This window comes from Solea senegalensis, linkage group LG1 (genome assembly GCF_019176455.1).
Source record: "Solea senegalensis isolate Sse05_10M linkage group LG1, IFAPA_SoseM_1, whole genome shotgun sequence".
NCBI lineage: Eukaryota > Metazoa > Chordata > Actinopteri > Pleuronectiformes > Soleidae > Solea > Solea senegalensis.
The window spans coordinates 20,349,544-20,359,360 of record NC_058021.1 but is presented as its reverse complement, the minus strand read 5'-3'; the positions used below and the strand labels follow the sequence as shown (position 1 = coordinate 20,359,360).

The following is a 9,817-nucleotide window of genomic DNA, read 5'->3' as shown; positions in this document are numbered from 1 at the left end:
GTTTCTGTGGTGAAACGTTGTCTGTAAACATTGTGTCTGTGGTGAAACATCGCGTGTCTGGGGCGACACGTCGCATCTGTAAACATCGTGTCTGTGGTGAAACATCGTTTCTGTGGTGAAATGTTGTCTGTAAACATCGTGTATGTGGTGAAAAACATGGTGAAACATCCGTCTATGGTGAAACGGCGTGTCTGTGGTGCGTCTGTAAACATGGTGTGGTGACACGTCACATCTGTAAACATCGCGGTTCGTGGTGAAATGTTGTCTGTAAACATCGTCTGTGGTGAAACGAATTTGGTGGTCATTGTGTCTGTTAACATCGGTTCGTAGTGAAACGTCCGCTAACATCGCTCTCTGTGGTGAAACGCCACGTCTGTGGTGAAAGTCGTGTCTGTGGTGAAACGCTTGCGTCTGGTGACACGCCGCATGTATTGTGTCTGTGGTGAACATCGTGGTGAAACGTAGTCTGTAAACATTTTGTCTGTGGTGAACGTCACATGTCTGTGGTGACACGCCGCATCTGTAAACATCGTTCGTGGTGAAACGCTTGTCTGTAAACATCGTGTCTGTGGTGAAAGTTGCAAAGTCGCGGGTGGTGAAATAAACATCGCGTGTTCGTGGTGACATGCATCTGTAAACATTGTGTCTGTGGTGAAATCTGTAAACATCGTGTTGTGGTGAAACGTCAAACATTGTGTCTGTGGTGAAACGTGCATGTCTGTGGTGAAAGTGTCTGTGGTGAAAGTCGCGTGTCTGTGGTGAAACGCCTGTAAATATCGTCTGTGGTGAAATGTTGTCTGTAAACATCGCGGTCTGGTGAAAATGCCTGTTAACATCGTCTGTGGTGAAACGCTGTTAACAATCTTACGTTCGTGGTGAAACGCTGTTTGTAAACATTGTGTCTGTGGTGAAATGTTGTCTGTAAACTTTGTGTCTGTGGTGAAACATTCGTCTGTTAACATTGTGTTGTGGTCAAACGCTGCATCTGTTAACATCGGTTGTGGTCAAACGTTGTCTGTAAACGCTTGTGGTGAAACGTCGCTGTGGTGACACGCATCTGTGAACATCGTGTCTGTGGTGAAAAGTTGTCTGTAAACATCGCGGTTCGTGGTGAAACGTCCGTAATATCGTGCGTGTCTGGTGACACGCCGCATCTGTAAACATCGTGTTGTGGTGAAACATCGCTTCTGTGGTGAAACGTTGTCTGTAAAGATCTTGTCTGTGGTGAAACGCCTTAAACATCGCGGTTGGTGAAACGCATGTCTGTGGTGAAATGCTGTCTGTAAACGTTGTGTGGTGAAACGTTGTGTCTGTGGTGAAACGTGTCGTGGTGCCTGTTAACATCGCGTCTGGTGAAACGCTGCATCTGTTAACATCGCGTGGTCAAACGCCAGCGCCTGTTAACATTGTGTCTGTGGTGAAACGTTGTCTGTTAACATCATGTCTGTGGTCAAATGTCGATCTGTAAACATGTCTGTGGTGAAACATCGCGGTTGTGGTGAAACGCGTGTCTGTGGTCAAACGTGCATGTCTGGTCAAACGCGCCTGTTAACATCATGTCTGTGGTCAAACATTGCATCTGTTAACATCGTGTCTGGTCAAACGTTGCGTCTGTTAACATCGTGTCTGTGGTCAAACGCTGCGTCTGTTAACATTGTGTCTGTGGTCAAACATCGTGTCTATTAACATCGTGTCTGTGGTGAAGCATCGCATCTGTAAACATGTCTGTGGTGAAACGTCACGTCCATAAACATCGCGTCTGTAAACATTGTGTACGTGGTGAAACGTTGTCTGTGGTGAACCGTCGCGTCTGTAAACATTGTATCTGTGGTGAAACAACATGTCTGTTAACATCGTGTCTGGGGTGAAACGTCACGTCTGTTAACATTGTGACGTGGGGACACGTCACTTGTCTGTGGTGAAACGTCACATCTGTAAACGTCGTGTCTGTTAACATCGTGGCTGTGGTGAAACGTCACGTGTCTGTGGTGAAACATCACGTGTCTGTGGTGAATCGCACCTCTGTAACGTCGTGTCTGTTAACGTCGTGTATGTGGTGGCTTAAGGTTACATGTGTTGCTGTGGAAAAGAGTTTAGCTGCTTGGATAACAGAAACGGTTCTGATACTGACGGATCTGTACCAAGGTAAAAAAAAAAAGCATGACAAACAGCTGAATCAGCAGACGTGACAAAAACCATCCGGACCAAAAACAGGTTAGGATGCTAACAGCTAACAGGTGAAGTGTTTCTGTTCCAGGACGCAGCCGCAGAACTCTGCAATGTCCAGATCAAGATGGAGCCAGAAGAGGATGTGGAGATCCAGTCATTTCCTGTCCTCAAGAAGCTGTGTATCAGACTGACAGACTGCAGGGCGTGGCTGGAGGGGCGAGACTTCCTGTCTCTGGGTAAGACTCTGAATAGGTTTTGTATTATTCACATTCACTATCTGTGTTTAGGGTTCAGGTTGGTTTGTTTTAGCAACATCGGCCTGAGCTTCATGTCATCCGACTCTCACCCCTCCTCTAATATGACTTGACCTCTGACCTCTGACCTCTCCAACAGATGACCACCCTCAGCTCTGTTGCTACAGACCGAGGCCGAACTGCCTGACCAATGCTGGCAGGAAGATGCTCTACTGCTCCCAGTGTACCAAAGGTTTTTATAAGGAGTCTCACCTGGAGGCTCATCAGCAGATTCACAACGGACTCAAACCCAACGAGTGCTGGCAGTGTGGGAAGATCTACCCGACCCTGATGAGCCTCGTCACCCACCAACAGATCCATGACCGCGACAAGCCCTACCAGTGCTCGTACTGCGACAAGTCCTTCGCACTAAAGAGGGACTGGAAGACCCACCACAGGATGCACTCCGGGACCAAACCATTCAAGTGCTGGTTCTGCGGCGACGGATTTAACGAGCAGGAAGAGCTCAACGATCACCTGGAGCTGCACAAAGGGGAGAAGTGCTACCACTGCCAAGTCTGCGACAAGATGTTCGTCTCCTACCAGGGTTTCAGTTTCCACTGCAAATCGCACAAGAGCAAAAAGCCGCTGCCCTGCTCCAAGTGCCTGAAGACCTTCAGCAACCCTCAGAGTCTGAAGCTCCACCAGGTGACACACTCCAACAGGAAGCCATATAAGTGCTCCACCTGTGGCAAAGGCTTTAAACTGCAGGGTGGCCTGCACTCCCACCAGAGAACCCATGAGAACCTGAAGGCCTACCACTGCACAGAGTGTGGAAAGTGTTTCTCCAGCCTGCAGGGTTTAAAACTGCATGACCGCACCCACACCGGACTGAAGCCTTACAAGTGCACTGAATGTGGAAAGAGTTTCACCCAAGCCCCCCACCTCAAAGCTCACATGGTCACCCACACTGGAGAGCGGCCATTCCTCTGCACCACCTGTGGCAAGAGGTTCACACAGTCATCACACCTGAAATCCCACATCACTCTCTTCCACGTGGGCGAGAAGCCGTTCACCTGCGACGACTGCGGGAAGAGCTTCACCATCGCCCACTACCTGAAGATGCACCGGCTGAGCCACACCAAAGAGAAGCTGTACCAGTGCTCATACTGCGAGAAGTCCTTCTCCTACCACAACTCGTGGAGAGCCCACGAGAGGATCCACACTGGTGAAAGGCCTTTCAGCTGCCAGGACTGTGGCCAGAGCTTCATCACATCAGGTTCACTGCTGAGCCACCAGAGATCCAAACACACCAGGGAGAAGAACCACTACTGCTTCACCTGCGGAGAGTTCTTCTTCACCAGCTCGCTGCTGCGCACCCACCAGCTCGACCACACGGGCGAGCGGCCGCACATCTGCAGCTGCGGCAAAACGTTCAAAACCAAAGGGGTTCTGCGTCACCACCTGAAGAGATTCACCAAGCACCGCCCAGCTGAGGGAGCACTGTGACAAAGGTGCATAAAGATGTAGAAGTGGACGTTAATCAGCAGGTGGAGCTGTCGCACAAGGTCAAGGCTCAGATTACGACCTGAACTCTCACCTGAGACCAGAACTCTTTCTGAGTTCAGCTGCTGTGATGATGTAACACACACACACACACAGATGATGTTTATCATTAACGTTTATTCAAAGTCCACAAATGGACTCTTGCCTTTGATTGGCAGGTGATTGAGGGGACAGGGTTAAGTTGTTCCTCATGTCTACACACAGTGAAAATCATGAGTAATTTCTGTTAATAACACAAAGTTCACAAAGTAACATCAGAGCCAGAAATAGAATGTTTATTTTTATATTTGACTCTTTTTCTTGTGAAGGAATCATGAGAGGAAATCTATGATCACATGAATCCTGTGTCTGCATTAAAGTTGAATCAGTTATGATTAAAGTTTGAAGCCTGTCAACGGAGGACAAATATACGATGGACAGACGGACACATGAACATTTCCTGTCCTGCACGAGTGGAACCAGCTGCTGCTAATGCTACCTATGGTACTAGCTGAGTGTTCGGGTCTCAGGACTCGGATTCTGTTGTTCTGGACTGGTTGAGGTCTCTCTCATTCTTCTTTTTTGAATTAAAACTAGAAGCTATAAACTTGTATAAACACTTGTCTGTTGTCTTCAGTGTGTCTGTGGTCCAGGAACCTGTGACCAGGATCTGGACTCATGTGGTCCAGGAACCTGTGAAAACGTTTGTGAATAAAGAATAAAAGTCCACGCAGATAAAGACTCAGCTGTTTGGTAATATTTACGTCATTTCCGCTGCTTTTACTTTTATTCTGAAGGCGTACAGTGACACATAGTCATATCCGGCCCGTCTTTGTGTAAACAGTCAAGATGGCGGCTTCCTGTGTGTGCGGTTCCGTTCTGAACAGGTTCAGGTCTTCAGCCGCGGGACTGATCCGGATCTCGGCTGCACGCAGGTGAGTGCAGCCCCGAGTCACGTGGTCAACAGGTGCGTGACGGTCAGTTTCCTCGTGCACGTGCACGACGTGACACTTATTAGTTCATACTGAAGCGTGTGTGTGTTAGATTGTGATTGATGAGCTGCTGTTTGTTCGTTTAGTCAAATAAAAAACGTCATTGAAGACACGCACGTGACTCAAAGACAGAAACACTCCACCTGTTGGTCAGAGGTGAGCGAACATGTGTCCAGAGCAGGAGGAAGAGGAGGAGTGCTGTGGGCAGCAGTGGGTAAGTTAAAGGACGAGTTCAGTTTTCTATGTCAGTACCTCACACTATTACTGTAAAAGATTAAAGTCTTGTCACGAAAATACAGTGTGTGTGTGTGTGTGTCTAGGTATTACTAATGTTGTGGGGACATAAACCTTTTTACACAGTCACATTATGGGGACATTATGCTGACGTTATGGGGACAAGTAAAGGTGAAGATATGTTTTAAAGGAGACATATTATACTCTATTTCCCCAAGTTAAAATAGTTCCCCGGTGTCCTAATGAACATGTCAGTGACATGCCTTGGTCAAAATACCATAAGGATGAAATATCATAGCTGTTCAATAACCCTGCCAAAACCGCCCCTTTCAGAATGCTCGGTTTTGTGCATGGTCCCTTTATATGCAAATGAGACACAGGCAAACAAACACCCACTTCTTCCAGGGGGTTTCTGATTTGTCCTTTTTTTTTACAGCACTCACTTGCTCAGCTCCTGTTCCCTCCACTCCATTCCTCTCCCCCTCCCTCCACTAGTTCTCTGACAATATCAACATGGCAGCATGCGCGGAAAACAGCAAGAGTGCCGTCACAGGAAGAGACGTCCGACACAAGGATCAAGCCAACTAAGTATGGCGACTGCTGGCCACAGTCTGATGCAAAGTGGTGCGAACACACGTTTGCTGACTTTATGCGGCACATTAGCCTCATATATAAAATCCTCTGAGGCTGGAAGTTTGTGTAAAACACTGTGCAGCCACGAACAGCACACCTGTCCCTCCGCGTTGACATAATACCGCTCTTCCTCCCTCGCCTGCACTCTCGCATTTTATAGGGACAAGGTGGAGCTAAGGTGGAGCTCTCTAGGTAAACTTACTGGTGGGTGGTAACATTCGTGGTGAAATGCGCATGCTGCCGTCATAAGCGCAGGGAACTCAACATGTTTTATCGCCTATACTTACACTAAGGGGGACCACGGAAAAAGGACTGAGTATTCTTTTTCCACACTTTGGCAACTGATAGGGCCTCTAGAATCCCAAATATAAGTATTGAAATGGTTAAAAAGTTGATTTTGTAATGAATGTCGAACGTGTGTGCGTGTTTGTGTCTGTGTGTGTGTGTCTGTGTTTAGCCTTCTCTCTGTTCAGTAGTTCTGATGAAGACCATCGTGATGAAGCTCAAAGGAAAGAAGATGAGATTATTCTGCTCTTGAAGAAGGCCAAGGTACTTCATCAGTACAGTACTACTGTAGTGCTTCAGTTGTTCTATAGTGCAGTTAAGCTCCTCCCCTCTGACCTTTTGTATCTCTGGAACAGCTCAGTGTTCATCGTGGACTCTTCGACGCTGCCTCAGCTTTCCTTCATCAGGCCGTTGCTCTGGCTCATCAGACCCACAACAACCAGGCCATCATCTACTCTTACAGCATGGTGACCTCACCACACCTGACCTCACCTGACCTCACCACACCTGACCTCACCACACCTGACCCTGACCCTCTCCACACCACACCTGACCTCACCTCACCTGACCTCACCACACCTGACCTCACCTGACCTGACCTCACCACACCTCACCACACCTCACCACACCTCACCTGACCTGACCTCACCACACCTCACCACACCTCACCACACCTCACCTCACCTCACTTGACCTCACCCCTGTGTGTTTCCTCAGATGGCGAACCTGGCCTATGTGCAAGGTCAGCTGGACAACGTGAGTACTGACCAATCAGAGCACAGCTGAGATAAAACTGTGACTGTGGTTACCATGGTAACGTGTTTGTCTTTGCAGGCAGAGAAACTTTTCAAAGTAACAATGAACGTCATGTTATCAGGAGGAACTTCACAGGTGTGTGTGTGTCCTCAGACAGACAGATGACTTTATTAATCCCTTTGGGAGGTTCCCTCTGGGAAATTAAAAGCTCCAACACCCACACACATCCTCACTGACTTCCTATCTGTCCTCGCTGACTACCTGTTGGTCTGTTTCTAGGACGACAACGCTGTGATCGAGATGTCATTGAAACTCGCCACAATCTACGCCAAACAGAACAAGTAAGGAGGTGGAGCCTCATCTTTGTGCCACGCCCCTGACAGCTTCCTGTCAGTGTGTTGATTAGTTTGTTTGTTGTTTGAGGGCGGAGCTTGCTGAACATGGCTTCAGGTTCTGTACGGAGTCTCTGGAGGAGAAACTTCAGAAACACACGGGTCAGAGTCATGACATCATCTTTATTTACATTATTTACATAGAACAAAAACCTTATTGACACCAATGTTGTTGTGCAGAGGAGGATGAGTCTCTGAGGAAAGAGACCCGCCTCCTCCTCGGTCTGTGTTTAGACTCACGAGCTCGATACCGAGCGTCCAAGCTTCACCTGAAGGAGGCGAGAGACGACTATGAGACGGCTCTGAAGATCTGCAGTCAGGAGCAGGGAGAGACACACCCACAGGTACTGACACGCCCACCGAGACACACCCACATGTGCTGACACGCCCACTGAGATGTGCCCACAGGCACTGACACGCCCACTGAGACACACCTACAAATATTCCCACGCCCACTGAGACACAGGCACTGACACGCCCACAGGAGAAAGTGACACAGTGATGATGACATCATCTTGATGTCTTCTCAGACGCTGGTGTTGATGAGCGATCTGGCAACCATCTTGGATTTGCAGGGTCGCCATGACGACGCCCTGGCACTGGTCACACAGGCGGTGGATCTGAGCCGCTCCTCTGGACACCCGGACCAGCACATCCTGCTAGGAAACATGGCGGGAATCCTGCTGCACAAAGGTCAGTCTGAAGGTCACACCAATGGTCACTGCGCCGCTGTCTTCATAGACCTCGTCTTACCTTATCACCCTAACAGACCACTTAGGTCACAAAATACAGGTTTACTTGTGGTTCCCAGAGTCTATAAGAGCAGAATGGGAGGCAGTTACCAGGCTCCTCTCAGTTATGCTGCTATAGAACTAGACTGCTGGGGGATTTTCCTGTGGTGCACATTCACTCTCTCACACTCAGGATTTGGTTATGACTTTTTATATGTCATTAACCTTGTCTCTTTCTCTCCCTAGTTTGTGTCTTTCCTTCCTTCCCTCTCTCTCTCTCTGTATTCTCATCATGCACGTTGCAGGATCGAGGCTATCCATATCATACATATCATCACTGTTATTATTATTTTGTAATTAAAAAGTCGATATCAGTAACTGTATAAACTTGTAACTTGATACAGTTGTTGTGTATCTGCTCCTGGTCTCCCTCTCTCTTCTGTCTCTACCACATCTCCCTATTGTCCTTTCTCTCCCCCCTTTCTGTCCCCCATTTTCCTTTCACCCCAATTGGTTGAGGCAGATGACTGCACATTTCTGAGTTTGGTTCTGTCAGAGATTTCTTCCTGTTAAGAGGGAGTTTTTTCCCTCCACTGATGCCTAGTGCATGTTATGATTTGGCACTATACAAATAAAATTGAATTGAATTGAATTGAATCTCACCTTCCATTTGTCTTCCTGTCAGGACGGCTGGACGACGCTGTCCAGTTCTACCATGAGGCGCTGAGTCTGGCCCAGCGGGTCGGTGACCAGGACGCTGTGGACAACATCCAGGACGGATTGAAGGAGGTGAAGAAGAGGAGGAGGGAGCAAGAGACAAGGGAGACAAAGGAGGACTAATGGCGTGTTTCCACTGCCCCGCCTCATGGAGATGCAACCTCTACCTGAACCTGAACTGTGTCGAGGCCAGACCATAGTGGGAACTGTTGGTACATCTGTCCCCATATGTAACTGTTGTCTTTATTCTCAGAGGATGAACCCAACACACACACACACACACACACACAAATAAAACCGTTGAGTCTAAATATTGTCCCTGTGTCATCACTCACACACTCAACAACATAACTAACCTAAACTCAACCATCACAACTAATCTTAACCATTAACATAAACCTAATCCTAAAACCAGGTCTTAACTTATAAAGACTTTATATGAGGTGTGACAGGAGGTGAGGACCAGACACTTCCTGTGGTTTGTCAGCTTATTTTGGACCTCACACACACACAGGTGCTGGTTCTCAGGCTCAGTGATGACGCAGATGAACTTCCTGTTGTTTAGTGAACATTTCAGAACAAAAGCTCAGTGATGACAGTAAACACACAAGAGACAACATAAACAAGAATCAGCTGATGTACACACACAAAACACACAGATCAACACACATACACATTTACCTTTACATTCATGCATTCACATGTATAAATTAAACACACACATAAACAAAGGATTTTGGGTAATGATGCCCCCACACACACACACACACGTTGTGCTGATATAAAATCAGCTGCAAACTGAGTTTCTGAAGAACCAAGCAACACAGGTGAGACACACACACACACACACACACAGACCAGGTGAGAACACACACACTGACCAGGTGAGAACACACACACACACACTGACCAGGTGACACACACACACACACACACACTGACCAGGTGAGAACACACACACACACACACACACTGACCAGGTGAGAACACACACACACAGACCAGGTGAGAACACACACACACACACTGACCAGGTGAGAATGCACACACACACACACACATTACATTACATTACATGTCATTTAGCAGACGCTTTTATCCAAAGCGACTTACAAAAGTACATTTGGGTA

The 9,817-nt window shown here is 47.7% G+C and overlaps 2 protein-coding genes across 6 annotated transcripts in view; both read left to right on the top strand.

Annotated features, from left to right (window-relative positions):
• Positions 1-4,692, top strand: part of LOC122769821 (zinc finger protein 664-like) — a 5,612-nt gene extending 920 nt beyond the window's left edge. For 3 of the 4 annotated variants that reach the window (XM_044026689.1, XM_044026680.1, XM_044026698.1), the window contains 2 exons: positions 2,258-2,405; positions 2,563-4,692. In XM_044026689.1, the coding sequence (XP_043882624.1) occupies positions 2,258-2,405; positions 2,563-3,911 (1,497 nt within the window). In that variant the 3' untranslated portion in view covers positions 3,912-4,692. Of the gene's footprint in view, positions 1-1,547; positions 2,146-2,257; positions 2,406-2,562 lie in introns of those variants that run through there. The other variant, XM_044026707.1, reaches the window with a different exon arrangement.
• Positions 4,693-4,763: 71 nt separating this feature from the next.
• ttc19 (tetratricopeptide repeat domain 19) lies at positions 4,764-8,998 on the top strand. Of its 2 annotated transcripts, none has more exons than XM_044026871.1 (11): positions 4,764-4,882; positions 5,026-5,153; positions 6,264-6,355; positions 6,448-6,558; positions 6,809-6,847; positions 6,926-6,982; positions 7,127-7,188; positions 7,271-7,341; positions 7,420-7,583; positions 7,815-7,932; positions 8,656-8,998. In XM_044026871.1, the coding sequence occupies exons 1-11, from the start codon at positions 4,797-4,799 to the stop codon at positions 8,808-8,810; spliced, it is 1,083 nt and encodes a 360-aa protein (XP_043882806.1). In that variant the 5' UTR covers positions 4,764-4,796; the 3' UTR covers positions 8,811-8,998. The 2 variants fall into 2 exon arrangements, with proteins under 2 accessions (XP_043882806.1, XP_043882800.1); XM_044026865.1 differs by having other exon boundaries at positions 7,770-7,932.
• The last annotated feature ends 819 nt before the right edge of the window (positions 8,999-9,817 follow it).

Coding starts and splice junctions, on each gene's coding strand:
- ttc19 (XM_044026865.1), top strand. CDS start 4,797: ATGGCGGCTTCCTGTGTGTGCGGTTCCGTTCTGAACAGGTTCAGGTCT. Junction 6,559..6,808: donor TCATCTACTCTTACAGCATG/GTGACCTCACCA, acceptor GTGTTTCCTCAG/ATGGCGAACCTGGCCTATGT. Junction 7,342..7,419: donor GAAACTTCAGAAACACACGG/GTCAGAGTCATG, acceptor GTTGTTGTGCAG/AGGAGGATGAGTCTCTGAGG.